This window comes from Centropristis striata, chromosome 5, assembly GCF_030273125.1.
Source record: "Centropristis striata isolate RG_2023a ecotype Rhode Island chromosome 5, C.striata_1.0, whole genome shotgun sequence".
In the NCBI taxonomy this organism is placed as follows: domain Eukaryota; kingdom Metazoa; phylum Chordata; class Actinopteri; order Perciformes; family Serranidae; genus Centropristis; species Centropristis striata.
In genome coordinates, this window is record NC_081521.1 from 40,618,638 (window position 1) to 40,637,534 (window position 18,897).

The window sequence follows — 18,897 nt, forward strand, 5'->3', positions numbered from 1 at the left end:
TAGCACAACATTGATCGCAGATTGGGGCTTTAGTTAAAGCCATACATGTTTATCAAGACACCTTATTTATAGAGCCCGACAGATATACACTACCGGTCAAAAGTTTCAGAACACCCCAATTTTTCCATTTTTTTATTGAAATTCAAGCAGTTCAAGTCAAATGAACAGCTTGAAAGGGTCCAAAGGTAAGTGGTGAACTGCCAGAGGTAAATAAAAAAAGGTAAGCTTAACCAAAACTGAAAAATAATGTACATTTCAGAATTATACAAGTAGGCCTTTTTCAGGGAACAAGAAATGGGTTAACAACTTAACTCTATGGAGTCTTGGGCTGTTTTGTCCATTTTTGAATTCTTTTCATGTCTTTGTAAGTCATTTGTTGTTTTTTTTGGTCATTTTGTGTCTTTTATTTAGTCATTTTGTGTCTTTTTGGTCATTTTGTGTCTTTTTTTTGTCATTTTGTGTCTTTTTTTAGTCCTTTAGTCCAACATAAAATTTGATTTTTAATCTTTTTTTACTTTCAAAACACTATCATGCTCAATAAAGAATTTCAAATGTTGCAAATGTGCATTCATTTCAGAGTACACTGAGACATTAAACTGCATCATTTTCAATTAAATTCTGGAAAAGTTGGTGTGTTCTAAAACTTTTGACCAGTAGTGTATATATGATATTATCGGCCGATATTGGCCGATCAAAGGCATATGAGTATTGGTGTATATGCTGTCCGATATGTGCTGTTATGAAAACTTTTTTTACACAATATATAATGCAGCATACGTTGCTTGGCGTGATTTAGAAATGGTGTTAGCTATTATTTATTTATTCTATTATTTTCAAATAGTCAGAAATTGACTGAAACTGAACCGACATAATAATAATTTTATTCATATTTATTATTTATTTTCTTAGTTATCATTTATATAATTGGCTGACAGTGTAATTCATTGTTTGTAAAATTTATATTAAATATTATTTAATACATTATTATGTTCTCTGGGTCCCTTTGCAGAGTGGTTAAAAAAATCAGTACACAATATTTTCATTCCAGATCAAGTTCAGTATCAGCTAACAAATTTGACCTGCTTCAGATGTTTTTATAGCAGACATTTGGATAACTTTCACCTAGATGCCACAAAATAACATGGGAAAAGTCCCAAAAGAAGCGTAAAAACCTATGATAATGAGTTGGCTAAGACGGTGTGACACAGATTAGGTGATAATTTATACTTAACCCATAAGAACCCAGAGCCAGTTATCCATAAAGGAAAGTTATGGGGGATATATCACAGACCAAGTGAACCACGCAGAACATATTTATGATGTGGGTTTTTTTTGGTCATTCTGTGTCTTTTTTTAGTAATTTTGTGGAGGTTTTTGTGTCTTTTTTAAGTAATTTATTTTTTTCTGTCATTTTGTGTCTTTTTTCTGTCATTTTGTGTCTTTTTTCTGTCATTTTGTGTCTTTTTTAAGTAATTTAGTGTTTTTTCAGTCATTTTGTGTCTTTTTTGGTCATTTTGTGTCTCTTTTTTAGTTATTTTGTGTCTCTTTTTTAGTAATTTTGTCTTTTTTGTGTCTTTTTAAAGTAATTTAGTTTTTTTCTGTCATTTTGTGTCCTTTTTTTTAGTAATTTTGTGTCTTTTTTGGTCATTTTGTGTCTCTTTTTTAGTAATTTTGTGTCTCTTTTTTAGTAATTTTGTCTTTTTTGTGTCTTTTTAAAGTAATTTAGTTTTTTTCTGTCATTTTGTGTCCTTTTTTTTTAGTAATTTTGTGTCTTTTTTGGTCATTTTGTGTCTTTTTAAGTCATTTTGTCTGTCTTTTTTGTGTCTTTTTTAAGTAATTTAGATTTTTTTGGTCCTTTTGATACTGCCTCCAGCGGCCCCCAGGTAATTTGAGTTTGAGACCCCTGCTCTAGAATATTTAAAGTGTTTGTTACATGGGTGTCACCGTGGGGTCTTATGGGTTAAAAAGATCAGAAACAGGAAAAAAAGCTGCATGGTCGAAGGAGAGGACAATGTAAAGGTTAAGTTCGTATTTGCAGATCATACAGGCAGAATATGAATGAGGCACGAGGCTCTGCTTTCACACCATGATGGTTTTTCCCCAGCTAAGAATTAGAAATCTGAGGGTGTTCGCAATCTAAAAGCTTTATGTTTTTAGAATAGATGCAGCCACATTATCCTCCACATGCACACCCACGATGGAATTTGAAAACAGTATAATCAAATGTCAAAGGGATTAATAGCAGGTTCTTCTTTCTTACTCTCTTGCTTGTTAAAAGTTAAACCAAAGTTCAATCGAACTGAGGCAGTGGTGCAGAGTTGAGTTTGGCTATTTAAACCTAATATGGTTTCCTGCCTCGCACTAAGCTGCACAGTCTGACCACCCTTGGTGTTGCCTTTACCAGCAAAACCATCAGATCGAGTGCTTGTTAAAGTCATCATTATCTATTCTTATGGGGCAAGATCAAAGAACACAAACCAACCTTAACAGTGTCTTAATTAGGGTTGTCAAAAGTATCGATACTTAAACTGGACAACAGTAAATCAGAACTGTGCACTAAGTGTAATGTCGAGGTGGGGAGTTTTATTCATTGTGTCTGGACTTGTAGATATATTGATAAATATTGGCAAGATGTAGAAAACCAACTACAACTAATTTTTGACATTAAACCCAAAAAAGACCCGTTGTGTCTACTGTTTGGACTTAAAAGTGCACATTCCAAAAGACTCTTCTCTATTCTCACTTTTTGTGTGAACATATTGCTGAAGTGGATAGACTGTAAACCCAAACAATAGCTGGATGGCATAAATTTATTTTTGATATGTTACCCATGGAATACTTAACATATAGGTCCAGATGTATGACTGAAGCTTTCTATAGAATCTGGTCCCCATTCCTGACTTATATTGGTACGAGACTAACTGCCATTGTGTTGAAGGGTCGTTGGACCATAAGTGAGATAATATGATGCTTCTGTGGATATTGTCTCTAGGGGGACTCCCCCCACTTATCTCTATGTATCATATATGATCTCTTTTTTTTAAATTTATGTATGATACCCCCTGTGGTTCTTGTTGTTATGGTTGTTGTTTTTGTCTAAGACAGCTCTGTTTGTTTGTTTTTGTGGCTGTCTGTGCTGGTTTGTGTAAAGTATATTTGGCTACTCATAATGCTGTATATATGCAAAGGAGCAGAATCTGTACAGCTTTATTTTTTTGAATACATGTCATAACCTTCCATTCATGTTTCTCCAGCCGATTGCTTTATAGTTGTATTTATCTTTATTTTATTTTTTTGTTGTTGTTTTTGCTATATGAAAAACTCAATAAAGATATTGAACACAAAAAAGTATCGATACTCAAAAAAGTATCGATACTCAAAAAAGTATCGATACTAAAACGTTGTATCCGGATACATCCTCATTTTCAAAAGTATCGAGTATCTGAAGCTTGTTATCATAGTTTCTTTTTGCGCAACTATTTTTTATTATAAATATTTAACCTGTGGTTCTGTTAATTTTTACATGTTGCATTTTTCTTGTGAATAAAAATATTTCAGTTAAATTTTGGGGTCTTTGTTTTTATCCTGGTGGTATCGAAAATGGTATCGAGTATCGAATATTTTCCTGAGTATCGGTATGGAGTTTTTTTTAGTATTGTGACCACCCTAGTCTTAATAGGCCTGATTGTGGGGACCAGAGGTCAGCAGGGCCTGGCTTTCCTCCAGCATGTCTGCAGCCACACTCATGCAGGAAGGCTCGGACCTATGAAAGCAGCCTGCAGTTGATTTTGAGTTGCAAATTGTCTTTGGCCATTGCTTGAGATTTATAGGTGGGTCTGAATGCAAATCATCCCTGCGTGGACATTAATCTAGCAGGGGTATTTCATTAGAGGGGGCTTTGCTGGAGGGAGGGAGGGAGGGAGCTCATGTGCTCGTAAATTCGGTCTGGCACACTGATTGTTCAGCAGATCGCTGGGTAAATGAGTGGACACCGCCAGCCACAAGAAACAGCTTTCTCCATCATGCTATTATATTCTGCCGAGGGGTCCCAAAACACATGCTAAAGGCATTACGCTGGCTCGGGGCGAACTATTTATGAAGTTGCCAATCTTCAGTCTCCAGGCTCCATCCAGGGGACTTAGTAATGGCAGCTGAGGTTTTCTTAGGCAGCAAATTACAAAAAAGAAGCCTCTACAACTGTAACAGAGGGTAATATAAAACCACAAGTGACTTTAGAGAGATAATTCAGTAGCCGATATCGACAACCTTAAAGAACCTTTATCAAATGCCTCGATATCTATTGATGAACTCCTCTGACTATTAAGTCCTCTGGGTTGATTCCAAACTCAGAGATGTACTGTGTAACAGACGAGATCAGTGTTGTAATGACAGAAGTTAAATATACAGAGTGACATACCTGCAATAAAGCAAACGGAAACCAATAACAAGTCCAGTTTTGCAGCTATGTATTTATTTGTACTTATTTTGTATAATTTGTTTCTCTTCACAGTAAAGCAATTTTTAACAATGATCACCAACATTTACTCAGGATGCGTTTACTCCACCTCAGATTTTACACTTTAAAACTATGGAAGTAAATCTGTGTCATCGGAGTGAGCGTAGATTTTCAGTTTGAGAGCATAATTTGTCTTTCTCGTGCTCAGATTTGTTCTCCTCATGCTCACATTTTGCGCTCGCACTCAGATTTCTGCTGCTTTCTTTCAAAATGTGTGCGTGCACTTAAAAATCACATGCTTGTGCTCACATTTCTTCTTCTTGGACACAAACATTTCGCTCGCACTCAGATATGTCCTGTGCGCGCTCAAATCTAAAGTCTACGCGCTCAGATCTCAACTCTGCGCTCTCAAAACTTTTGTGCTCGGACCCAGAACACGCACGTCCTCTCAGGTTGAGGTGTCTGCTCAGACTGCGCTTAAAATAGTGTGTTTCACCAGCCAATAGGGAGACCGCTAGATTGTGGCCCGGTCTTAGGCGCGTTCCTTAACTTAGACTTTAGATTTGAGCGAGCACAGGACATATTTGAGTGCGAGCGAAATGTTTGTGTCCAAGAAGAAGAAATGTGAGCACAAGCATGTGATTTTTAAGTGCACGCACACATTTTGAAAGAAAGCAGCAGAAATCTGAGTGCGAGCGCAAAATGTGAGCATGAGGAGAACAAATCTGAGCACGAGAAAGACAAATTATGCTGTCAAACTGAAAATCTACTCTCAAACTCCGATGACACAGATTTACTTCCATATAAAACTAAATCAGAACCCCTCGAACACAATTTATTCCAATTTTAATGGAAGTTAAAAGAAAGCCCATTAACAGCACCAAAAACAGGTAAAAATACAAACTAAACATGTTTTTTTTAGCACTCATCTTCCATTAAAAACTCCTTTTGCATAATTCTGCAGCTGCTTTAACTTGTCATTTGACTGCAGGTCTCAAGCATCAAAGCAATTATAGTTTCTTAGCAGCTGAATATGTGCAACAAATGCAAACCACTCTACAGAAGATGGATATACTGTATACATTGTCTGCGGATTATCTTTACATGTTTGTTTAGGGTTTTTTGTCACACATTCTGGCACACACCCTGCCTGAGATCTGCCACAAAATCAACAACTTGAATCAACAACTCGAGAGCACTGCTGCTCATTCATCAGAACTGAAACATTAATATTAGCTCCATTAGAGCAGTAACAGGGAGAGAGTTGGAGTTAGCAATGATTTGTCACGTTATTCATCAATATTTGATCACTTAAGATAACTTCTTTACCGACTCAGATTCATACTGAATTTAAATGTAAAAAAAAGAAAAAAATCAACCTCTACAAACACTGCCACTGCAGCTGTCACACTCAACCGGGCTTATGTGAGATATAACTCTCCTCTGAATACAATTTTCCATGGTAACGGCTGCATTGTTTCAGCAAACAATGACTTTCCGACTGTCTTGTGTGGTGCAAAAGGTAGCAAATTACCTTTGTTTTCACAGAGCTAACTTAGAATACTGTTTTCGTACGTCGAGAAAAACAAAGCTGTGCAGAAAATGACACGTCAGCTTTTTTGTCATCTGCAGCTGAAGAAGTTATCTCTCCAGCGATCACGTCAGCGTCCCAAATATTGTTTACACTCGGTTGGCTATCTGGGGCCTGGGACAAAGTTTGAATGCTAAATGTGGGCTGGCAGATGCATCCACCGGCACCGAGATAAGAAGAGAAAGCACTCTCTAACACTATTCCACCCTAAACCCCAGAGGACAGGTTCAGATCACAGTGCATCCACTCTGATTAAACCGCCAGTCTCTCCTGCATCGTGCACGAAAAACATTTATCATCACAACTGCACACTTCACTTTTTGTTTCACTTTACAGCGCATCATATTCTCAGACAAGGTGCAACGTGTGGTTTAAAGTCTGCTAAAGCCTTTAAGTCAGTCAGACTTAACTGCTCATGAAAAGTCATTTATCACCAAAGTGCGCAGCAAAAAACTTGCAGCCCGATCTTGTATTAGCTGTCATTTAATTCCTAAGTGAACACAAGGGATACAAGTAACTGTAGAGCAGTGTTAAAAACAAACACCATTAGGAGAGAAAACTGCACAGGGTCAGCATAAATACTGTCGGACGAAAGGGCTGACAAGGCAGGCAACTCAGGAGAAAACTGATACGTGTGTGTTTGTTAATTCTTGAACAATCTTTATCCTCACACTTTCTTGAAATCAAGTTAAACGGGAGTTTTAGCTTTGAATTTAACCCATAAGAACCCAGACCCAGTAATCCTTAAAAAGGAAAAAAAGTTATGGCATAGATATAAGTATGTATATATTTATTTACTTATTTTTTCATTTATTTATTTTGTGGTTATAAAGCCCCCCCCCCTTTTTTCCCCCCAGTTATTTATTTATTTATTTTTTATTTATTTATTTATTTTTAATCATAATTATTGCTATCATTATTGTTATTATTTTTTTCTTGTATGTGCCTTCTTGTTCTATGTTGTTCACCGTTTGTAAATTAACAAAATGTGCAATAAACATGTTTAAAAAAAAAAAAAAAAAAAAAGTTATGGCAGATATACCACAGACCAAGTGGACCTTATGATATTTCTTATTTTTAAATAAATAAACTAGACACCTATTCTGCTTACAGAAACACAAACTTGCCTTTTTCTTTGCATCTCCATAACATATATCAAAATTGTGACATTAATAGTGCTGTTTAACAATAAATATTTTTTTTAGATTTGTTTTTAACTAACAAAATAATATTAAATCAATAATAAATAAAAACAAATAACCATCTGCCTTTTTTGTTTTCATCTCCATAACATATATCACTTGTCAATTGTGACCTTAATAGTGCTGTTAGACAACAAATTCCATTTCAGATTTGTTTTTAAGTAACAAAATAATAATAAATCGATAATAAATAAATATAAATAACACTGCCTTATTTGACGGCTTCTCAACAAGCTACTGTAGCTGTAGGACACTAAAAAACACACTTATGTACTTGAAAAAAAACATACATGAACATTACTAGAACATTTAAAATGTTTGTGACACCGTGTCACCATAGGTTCTTATGGGTTAAACCTGCTAGGGCTACCTGATTATGGCAAACATCATCATGACAATTATTTTGGTCAAAATTGAGATTATGACGATTTAACACAATGACTTACTGACTTTGGAGAAATCCTGCATTTAGTGTATTTTTTCCTAAAAACTTGGATTAGCTAAGTGGATAATCCTGAACTTCAAATATAATTTAACTTAACAACAAATAAAAAAAAATTAAAAAAAAAATAATAATAAAATGAAATAGTAAATAACAAATACATTTAACATTTAATGTAAATAAATATTATAAAATAATAAATGAAAAAAATTAGATAAAATAAATTATTTAACATGATGACTTACTGACTTTGGAGAAATCCTGCATTTAGTGTATTTTTTCCTAAAAACTTGGATTAGCTAAAAGTGGATAATCCTGAACTTCAAATATAATTTAACTTAACAACAAATACAAAAAATGTAAAAAAAAAATAATAATAAAATGAAATAGTAAATAATAAATACATTTAACATTTAATGTAAATAAATATTATAAAATAATAAATGAAAAAAATTTGATAAAAATAAATTATTTAACATGATTACTCATACAACTTATTTTTTCTTAACATGTCTTCTGAGAAGTGGATTTTCTTGAACTTTATGTATAATTTAAGAGATTTATGGAAAAAAAAATTGAAAAAAAAAAATAGATGTATTTTTATTTTATAACAGTTTTACTGTGCGTGGACGTTTTTGTCCACGAGGGACGGCAGAGGGAGTATTTGGCACTACATAAAAAATACTAATGCAATCAAATCAATTTTGTTGCTACTCTTTGACATATCCAAGACTCTAATCACCACCAAAATTCCAGCTTCCTACCATTTATTTTATGGGGAAAAATTAATTTTTTGTGTTTTTTTGGAAGAAATTATGGAAAATTTGGAATTTATAAACTGGCATATAAAGGGTTAAACTTTTGAAAATGATTTAATGTTTGATAGTTTTGAACAAGTCTGAAGTTGTTTTAGAGATTTATGGAAAAAAATCTGAAAAAAATATTGATGTATTTTTATTTTATAGCAGTTTTAGTGTGCGTGGACGTTTTTGTCCACAAGGGTGGTTAGAGGTAGAAAATTTGAGGGAGGCACAAGGGTTAACTGAAAAACAAATAAATGGAAATGTAAAAAAATATATTTAAAAAATGTAAATAATACATATACATACATTAAAATAAATATTGTAAGATAATAAATAGATCAAAATTAATAAGCTCAAAATGAATTAAATCAAATGTGTTTTTTAAAGCTATGTTTAACATGTTCCAGTCAGTAACTCAGCAAAAACTGGCTAAATGAATAAACTGACCACATAAACATAACAGATAAAAAACATAAATAATAATAAAAGAGAGAGGAGGAAGTAAAAAATAAATAAATAATAATACTAATAAAAATAAATAAATAAAAAGGGACAAAGAAAAGAAAAGAAAGGAGTGTGGGGGGTTACATCGTCACAAAAAAAGTCCATAAACGGTTGCCATTTATCGTAGAATTTGCTCAAGTTTCCCCTTCTTGAATATCTAATTTTCTCTACTTTTAAAAAGGACATAGCCTCTTTAATCCATTGCGTGCACTGTAAAAAAAAAATCAGTTTAATTTACGGTAAAATACCGGCAGCTTTGGTTGCCAGAACTTCACTGTAAAAAATACAGTGAGCGTATGTAAATGTAAATATCAGCAAAAACTGTAATTTATACAGAATAATCCCATTACTTTTAGGATAATTGTGTCATCATGGTATTTCTCCATTCATTTTACATCAAAATTTTTATATTTTTACACTAAAACTGTGTGTTTTCTGCAGTTTATGGCAGTTGAATTTAAAGTTTTATGATATTCTTTGATTGACAGTAATTGAAAGTATTCACTACGGTGATGTACAATGTTTAATTTGACAATCTATTTCTGATGCAAGCATGCAGTTTTTTACTGTAATTTCTACAAAGGTTTTTTACAGTGCAGCACCGCTGTAAACGAAAGGGCACTCTGGATTCATAACACAGAACAAAAAGAAAGCGTCATGCAAAAGGGAATGCAGCTCAATAACCATTTCATCTTGATCATTTTATTGTTTATAATAGTGACAAGGCAAAATCGTAATTGAAAATAAAAGTTGATTAATCACCCGGCCCTAACTCCTCCTCAGCTGTTCTTGCTCAACCAGCTCCTGGGGTTTACAATTAACCAGGTGGATGAGTTTATGGATCCACATCTGGGTCAATGCACACAGAGATGATATCCAATACCTGCGCAGCAGTCCTACATCCTGTCAACCCCACCGGTAGTGTTACCCAGGAGCCTGTTTTGCAGAGTTCACTGAGAAATCTGTTGACTTGGCACCACAGGTTCCACTATCAGTCGTGCATCACATTTCCTGCTCTGTGCATTTTGTTTCTAAAAGAGGATAGATGGAAAAATATACAAACAACATACAGGGAAAAGCCTTCCATTTACAGGCAACCCAAGATAGCAGCACACTATCTAATGCATGATTCAGTAGCAGAAACTCTTTATCTGCCACTTGTTTTGGAACAGAAAATCACTGTTATACACCGTGTAACATTCTCTTTCCTCTTCCCCTTCCTTTCTTTCTTTCCATTATGGAGTCACATAATGGTATGACATCTTAAGCCAAGTGAGGACAGACAGCACAGCTCACAACTATTTGCCTACAGTACAGTATGAGCAAACAATACAGAACACTCTGTATTCAAGATGACTGTAATACAAATACATCACACAGCTGACAAGTGAAAAGGGAAGCAAAGAGGGATAAAAGCTTCAAACTGACAGATGTCTGGATCATATTAAGACGCTATTGAGAGTAGAATGTAATAGGATTATAAATTCACTGGATGTTATATGACAACCTGCATTCATTGAACAAGAGTGTAATGAAATATGAAGAGAAATATATTGGTGTAAAGCAGAGTCACTTTAGGGTTTGAATAGGTCATTAAAAAAGTTGTTTTTCCTTCTGATAAAAAGTTTAACACTCAGCACGAGGTCATCAGTTAGCTCTCGCCACGCTTCACATTTGGTCAAATCATCCCACAAAAAGTACAGTACAGGCCAAAAGTTTGGACACACCTTCTCATTCAATGTGTTTCCTTTATTTTCATGACTATTTACATTGTAGATTCATCAAAACTATTAATGAACACATGTGGAATTATGTACTTAACAAAAAAGTGTGAAATAACTGTAAACATGTCTTATATTCTAGTAAGCAAAGGGTGGTTACTTTGAGGAATCTAAAATAAAAGACATGTTTTCAGTTATCTCACACTTTTTTTTGTTAAGTACATAATTCCATATGTGTTCATTCATAGTTTTGATGCCTTCAGTGAGAATCTACAATGTAAATAGTCATGAAAATAAAGAAAAACGCATTGAATGAGAAGGTGTGTCCAAACTTTTGGCCTGTACTGTATGTTCAGTACTTTTCTCCTTGTTTACAGTCTGCTCAACTTAGAGAACTATTTTCCTGCTTCATATTCCAGCATAAAGACATGATAGTGGTATCAATCTAACCTGAGGCAAGAAAGTAAACAAGCATATTTCAGTTCAACAAAACTATTTCTTTCACAGTAAAAGTCAAACTTTACCATTTTACAGATAAGTGAGGGCTGCGGGGAGTCTGCTAAACTTTTGTTTTGTTGAGAGAAATGTGTAGCAGATTAGGACACGTTCCTGGTTTGAGAGCCAGAATCAGATACAATTGGCTTTCCATTATAACTGCTCTCATCTGCTTCCTTACAGTAGGAGCACGCCAGGTCCTGATTACATAGCTAGAGTGACAACCACCATGGTAAGAGGGAAACAGGTAATGCTTGACAGGACAAAGAGCACTGTGTGTACGTTCTTGGCCTGAAGTCAAAAAAGAAACCTCAAATTTGTTATGTCAATGGAAGCCGGATCTGTCTATGTAAATTACACTTTTATGGAGAATTTCCAGACACAGCAAAGGTCTGAAGTGTGTCTGTTTAAACGACATTAGCATCTGCTGTTTGCAGATCATGTTGATATTCAGGCTTGAGATCTCTGATTTGCATTTCTCAGCAGTTTTGTTATGAAGTCAGCACAAACATTTACACCAGGCCTGTTTGACTGGCGGCCCAGCGATCAGTTCTGCTTCAAATCAAATTTAAAATCTTACAAATCACGTGAATGACTGACATTTTTCCACAATACAACAAACCAGTACGCCCCTGTGCTGTCAGTAACAGCCAATCACAACATACATTATTAATAATCTAACCCCTTCTTTGCATGCCGCTGTTGTCACAAGCTTCTCTGCAAATTCCCAGTAACAGAGGTGCAATCTTTCTTATTAGCATAGGCTAGCTAGGTTAGCCTGCTTTATAGGAGTTCAAAGAGAACTGGAGAATACCGTTTGTGTATCATTTTAAAAAACTTTTAAAAACCCACTTGTACAGACTGGCATTTGTGCAATGATTTCTAACGTCTTACACATATTTTAATTTTTGTATCCTATTATTTTTGCTTGTTCACTGTTTTTGATGATGTTCTGTTATTTTTGTTTTAACTGTTGTATTGCCTCCGTGATAATGTACTTTGTAAAGTACCTTGTAACCCTGGTTTTGAAAGGTGCTATAGAAATATAGTAATAAATAAATAAATAAATACTGCATGAATGTGAAATGGTCAAATAGTTAGAAGAAGTAGACAGAAAAGAAGATATGTGGTTAGAAAAGCTTAAAGGAATTTTTTAAATCGCTCGAGAAAAGTTTTACGAAATGTAAAACCTTCATGGTTCAAAACTTTATAATAGAAAAGGGTCATAATTGACCTTGTTTGCAGTTTGAGGTGTCCTGTTGAGTTTTACAGATGTCTCTAGAATGGTGCTCTAAGGCAGCTGTTCTCAACCTTGGGGTCCCGACCCCAATTGGGGTCGTGAGATGATTTCTGGGGGTCGCCAAATCATTTTGGAAGTCAGCTCTGTCTCCACTGTGTTAAAGTGTTAATGTGTTAAAGTCTTTTTGGTCACTTAATTTCTTTTTTTTTTTGTCATTTTGTGTCTTTTTTTGGTCATTTTGTGTCTTTTTTTGATCATTTTGTGGTAAATTTGTGTCTTTTTGGTAATTTTGTGTCTTCTCTGATTATTTTGTGGTCAATTTGTGTATTTTTTGGTCATTTTGTATCTTTTTTGGGTCATTTTGTGTCTTTTTTTGGTCATTTTGTGTCTTTTTTGATCATTTTGTGGTCAATTTGTGTCTTTTTTGGTCATTTTGTTTCCTTTTTTTGGTCATTTTGTTTCTTTTTTGGGTGATCTGAACTGTGCGTGTGAGATTGTGTTCAGTGAGTGGGGGTCACGGACAACATGCATGTTAAATCGCGACTCAAAAAGGTTGAGAACTACTGCTCTAAGGAAACAGTGCTTTTTGGGCTGCAGAGGGAATTTTGAGGACAATAGTGGCCAGTGGCTAAAGTGGCGGATTGACCATCCATTCAGCAGACTGCCATCCTTAGAGCCCTGCCACTAGAATAGCTAAAAATAATAACAACTGTCCACCACAAGCCACCAGAGCTCAAGATGACGACTAGAAATGGCTCTTAGCATTGGAGCAGCTGCCCAGAGCTCCTTCTGGATGTATGAACTCAATGGCAGATTATGAGAAGACCCCGAGTCTGGGAATTCCTGGGAATCCCTCAGAGAAAAAAAGGAAAGCTAAGAAACAGGCATCAAGCTGCTCTAATTGGCGTTACTGTGTTCCTGATCTTAGATAATGGCAAAAAAAAAAAAGAAAAATGGAGGGCTACACAATTTAATTTCCAAGCACACACTATTTAAATCCCATTTCATGATGCTAAAGTGACCTTTATAGATCGTGGAATCAGTCTTGCTTAGGATCACCACATTCTTTAAATTGCTCACTGCAATTAAATGACATTTCAAATCCTGAATCGTCCATAAAGCACACTTTACATTATTAACAGCCGTCATATTTCATCAGGTTCACTGGGGTAATCACGCTCTCCTCACTATAACCTCTGTGCCGTCCTACCGGAGCAGGACTGAAATAGTGTTCAGACACTGTGACCGAACGAAATGAGCGACAGCCGCAAACTGATTTTCCAGGGAAATCACACAGAATACGCCATGGTGCCCGAGAGAGATTTATAAAGGGATCAAGCTAAAGGTCAGTGTTACAGTATGTCCTAATCTCATGAGTCTGGTTTTACCAGCCAGCAAAGACATACAGTCCATGAGTCATCACTATTGATTTGCTGCCACTGATCTTCATGACACCAACAAGGCCTCGGACACAAAGGTCAAGTATGATCACATGAATCTGCAGACTGACAAAAGCTCAGTTTAAATGTCTGCATGCTGTGGCATTCTGGATATATAGCCTACAGATTTTGAATTTAAGCGCAGACCTGTGCAGGGAGGGTAATCCTGCCTCACTATCAAGGTCTTTACTAGCACTCCTGATATAATGCTCCACTACATCTGCCCTACCTACTCTGGTTTTGCTCTGCCTGGAGCTTAACCCACTGCCTGCAGATAGGGCCAGCCCTAAAACATAATTGCATAATGGCTCCATCCCAAGTATGTGCCTTTTTCCCAGGGGTTGTAGCTATTGCATTCTATATATCACAGATTAATGTGCCTGTCCACGCGCATGAAATCCTCTTTTAAGACCACTGAGGGCTACAGCACAGGCATAGTTCAGACTTTAGTGTGCTGAAGTTACAGAGCCTGACACACACCACACTGATGCAAACAAAGATGACAAAGCAGAATAATCAGAAAGCATTTAAGTCTGTGTTTTGTATTTGAAAAAAAATCATTCTTGCACATGTAGAAACATTGATATGTCTGTATCAGGATGAATTTACAGCATCTCAAGATCAACTTGATCTGCTATGTATTTCACACACAGTGACAGAGGGGAAATGAAACAACTGTTGGGACTGGTTTGTCCTAACAATAAAGCTGGATGCTATGATCAAATTCCCTTTTGTGCATGTCCAGATATGATCAGAAAAGCTTTGTTCTGCCTCAACAATAGCCATTTTCTGTTATTGTACCGTGCATGATCCACGGACCCATTTTCCAGCAGCAAACATCAGTAAAATGAAAAGCATCTGATCCCAAAGTAGCCTCGTTGCAGCTGCGGATCACTGTGTGGCAGTGTTGGACACAAACTAACAACAATGACTTTAATCAAGTATCTTTTACTTTGAAGGAAATATAGTGAAAGAGAGATTGCACGACTTTGGTAAAGATGTCATCCCTTACTTTTCCTGTGTGATGTGTTCCTTGATGGCTCCCAGTGTGACCAGGCTGTTGCTGCCCTGCAGCAGCCTGCAGGTTGCCAGGTGCCGCTGGTACTGCTCCTTCAGACAGGCGTTCTCCGTGCACAAGTCGGACACTTGCTGCTCCAGCTCCTCTATCCTTCCCCTCTGCCTCTCCAGCAACTCCTGCTGGGTCTCGATGATCTTGTTCAGCTCCTTCAGATATTCCACAGCCCTGGTAGGGTTCTCGGTTGGGCTTTCCATGTCGCTCCGAGTGCGCCGTGCTTGCTCCCCACTGTTGTCTCGCAGAAGCCCCGGGAGATGGTTCCGTGTAGTCCAGACTGGGTTTTTTTTTTTTACGCGCAACAATTCAGTAGGTTGCGCCTTTTACGCCTCGCCATTGTTGGAAGTCAGAAGCAGGAATACTCTCGCTACGCGCGTTTAGAAGTCCCACTGCACACCAAACTAGAAGCTCCTAATCACGTAGCAAGCTGCAGGCGTCTAAATATCAATCAAGCAAACGTGGCAGACTACATTATGATGTGGAGCGTAGTTGTCTCTGTGTGAGTCCGGCTGCTCCCCCCTGTTGGCAGCTCGCTATGACATCTCGGTGAGGAACCTCTGGCTCCATGCTGCTCCCGTGACTTTTCGTAAACAGACGCTGGCTGTCAAGGAGGCGGGGTTTTCAAGTTTTATGAATCTGCAGGTCGCATTGAGCGCAACAATCGCTCTGCAGCTGCTGGAGGAGGGGTGGATGTGGAGTTTTAACCCATAAGAACCCACGGTGACACCTGTGTAACAAACACTTTAAATCTTCTAGAACAGGGGTCTCAAACTCAGATTATCTGGGGGCTGCTGGAGGCAGTATCAAAATGACCAAAATTACTAAAAAAAAAAAAAAAAGACACAAAATGACAGAAAAAACGAAATTACTTAAAAAAGACACACAATTACTAAAAAAAGACACAAAATTACTGAAAAAAACACAAAATTACTTAAAAAAAGACACAAAATCACAAAAAAGACACAAAATCACCCAAAAAGACACAAAATGAGAAGACAGAATAACCAAAAAAAACCCACAGAAGACACAAAATGACCAACAAAAGACACAACAACAGACACAAAATGACACAAAAAGACACAAATGACCAAAATTACTAAAAAAAAAGACACAAAATGACAGAACAAACGAAATTACTTAAAAAAGACACACAATTACTAAAAAAAGGCACAAAATTACTGAAAAAAACAGTAAATTACTTTAAAAAAAGACACAAAATCACCAAAAAAGACACAAAATGTGAAGACAGAATAACCAAAAAAAAAAAACACAGAAGACACACAATGACAAAAAAAGACACAAAATGACCAACAAAAGACACAAAATAACTAAAAAAGACACAACAACAGACACAAAAAGACACAAATGACCAAAATTACTTAAACAAAAAAGACACAAAATGACAGAAAAAACGAAATTACTTAAAAAAAGACACACAATTACTAAAAAAAGACACAAAATTACTGAAAAAACACTAAATTACTTTTAAAAAGACACAAAATCACAAAAAAGACACAAAATCACCAAAAAAGACACAAAATGAGAAGACAGAATAACCAAAAAAAACCCCACAGAAGACACAAAATGACAAAAAAAGACACAAAATGACCAACAAAAGACACAAAATAACTAAAAAAGACACAACAACAGACACAAAATGACACAAAAAGACACAAATGACCAAAAAAAAACACAAAATGACTTACAAAGACACGAAAATGATTCAAAAATGCACAAAATAGCCCAAGACTCCATAGAGTTAATGAGTTATGGTGAAGCATAAAGCTGAATATGGGAGATTCTAGAAAATTGAAAGTGTTTGTTACATGGGTGTCACCCTGGGTTCTTATGGGTTAAAAAATCTTTTCTTATGCCAGTTCATTTCATTTCTGCATGTATGCAAAATCCAACCTGGTCTCACAGAAATCCGTGAAATAGACACGGATTTCGCTACAATGCAAGTTAATGACAGTCATATCCCGTGGCTATTGGTTTGTTCCAAGTCACGTGACTTTCAAGGTCCCGGCGGTCAGAACAAAAAACATGGCGGACAGTTCTCTCATTTTTAGTGAAAAATCAATATTTTGACTTAGTTTCTGCATAAAAATGGATTTTGATCACATTTCTAGCGAGAAATATATGTTTTATTTTCTAAATCTTCACTCAGTGAATGTACATAATCACTTTGTGGTGAAGATCTCGCCAGAAAAATATGACTGTCATTAACTTGCATTGTAGCGAAATCCGTGTCAGTTTCACGGAAATTTGAGCGATTCCGTGGCTATTCCACGGATTTTGAGTTAAGCGAAATCTGTGGCTATTTCACGGATTTCTGTGAGACCATGTTGCAAAATCTCACACTCATATTGCAAACACATTACCCAACAACTTTGTTGCATTGTAGTCCGCCTGTTCTGTTCCCAATGCTGTAGCACAGTGTGGTGGTGCTGCGTCTCTCCTGCAGAGTTGTTTACTATGCTGTCTGTGTGTTGCCATTCCACCAGCAGGCTGTACCCCCTCTAGTGAAATGATCATAATAGATGGGAGCAGCGTGTGTTAGTGTTAGAATAAAAAAATGACTTAACTGTGCAGCAGATCTGTATGTGTGGCAGGCAGGAGGCTGCAGATTTACACAGGCAGCAGAGTATTCTCATGAGTGTATGAGAGCAAACTGCAGCACTGCCCTGTGATATAAAGAGCCCGATGCTTAACTTTCATGCTTGGCCATCACAGCCCCATCTGCCAACTGATGTTAGGCTAAATCATAGGATTTCTATGACATTTTAAAAGTGGGGCTAAAAAACTGGAAAGTTTCAAAAGCAAACACAGCCTGTGATGCAGGGGGGGAAAAAGTCTGTTTGCCTTTTAAAAATATCCCTTGCAGGAGTTTGCAACCATGTGTCCAGGGACTGAGAGGTGAGTCAGTGACTGAGACGGAGCTATGGCAGTTTGCATTAGTCGCTCTGCACCCTGTGTCTTGTGATCGCTCCCCCATGGCTGACTTTGTCATCAAAGCAACGTACGCTTTAGAGTAGTTGTCAAAAACACAACATTTTCATATCCACTCGTGTTTCTTTTGATCATTTCTTCAAAGCTGAGTTGAGAAGTTGTGTTCCTGGATGCAGTTACGTACAGTGCATACACAGAAGAAGAATGCAGCGTCCATAAAATTGAGGGCTTTACCTTTCTGGCAGGCTTTACCGTGTTAAAGGAACACTCCACCGTTTTTTCATATTAAAACATGTTATTCGGTCAAGTAAGACGAGTTGATACAGACCTCTTGCGTCTCAATGCGTGCACTCAATCGCCCTGGCGCGCGGCGCCACTTGGCTAGCACTTAGCTTAGCCCAGTTCATTCATTAGGATCCAAACAGATGGACAGTTAGAAGCGACCAAACTCCTCCACGTTTTCCCTATTTAAATACAGCTACACGAGTAGTTAAACGACCAAGTATGGCCACACAAAATAAAACGTGGCGCTTTTCGAAGCGGATAAAAAGGAGAACTATAATGTATGGCGGAATAGCACTTGGGAGCACTTCGACTCGGCGCAGTAATATCATCACTCCTGAAAAATCTTCTCCCCTCAGGAGTGATGATATTACTGCGCCGAGTCGAAGTGCTCCCAAGTGCTATTCCGCCATACATTATAGTTCTCCTTTTTATCCGCTTAGAAAAGCGCCACGTTTTATTTTGTGTCGCCATACTTGGTCGTTTAACTACTCGTGTAGCTGTATTTAAATAGGGAAAACGTGGAGGAGTTTGGTCGCTTCTAACTGTCCATCTGTTTGGATCCTAATGAATGAACTGGGCTAAGCTAAGTGCTAGCCAAGTGGCGCCGCGCGCCAGGGCGATTGAGTGCACGCACTGAGACGCAAGAGGTCTGTATCAACTCGTCTTACTTGACCGAATAACATGTTTTAATATGAAAA

At 36.8% G+C, this 18,897-nt stretch overlaps 1 protein-coding gene across 2 annotated transcripts in view; it reads right to left on the reverse strand.

Annotated features, from left to right (window-relative positions):
* LOC131972114 (IQ motif and SEC7 domain-containing protein 1-like) overlaps positions 1–15,529 on the reverse strand; it is a 139,900-nt gene extending 124,371 nt beyond the window's left edge. The window contains exon 1 of one of the 2 annotated variants that reach the window (XM_059333878.1): positions 14,906–15,529. In XM_059333878.1, coding sequence (XP_059189861.1) covers positions 14,906–15,165 — 260 coding nt within the window. In that variant the 5' untranslated portion in view covers positions 15,166–15,529. The remainder of the gene's footprint in view (positions 1–14,905) is intronic. The other variant, XM_059333881.1, reaches the window with a different exon arrangement.
* Positions 15,530–18,897: the final 3,368 nt, after the last annotated feature.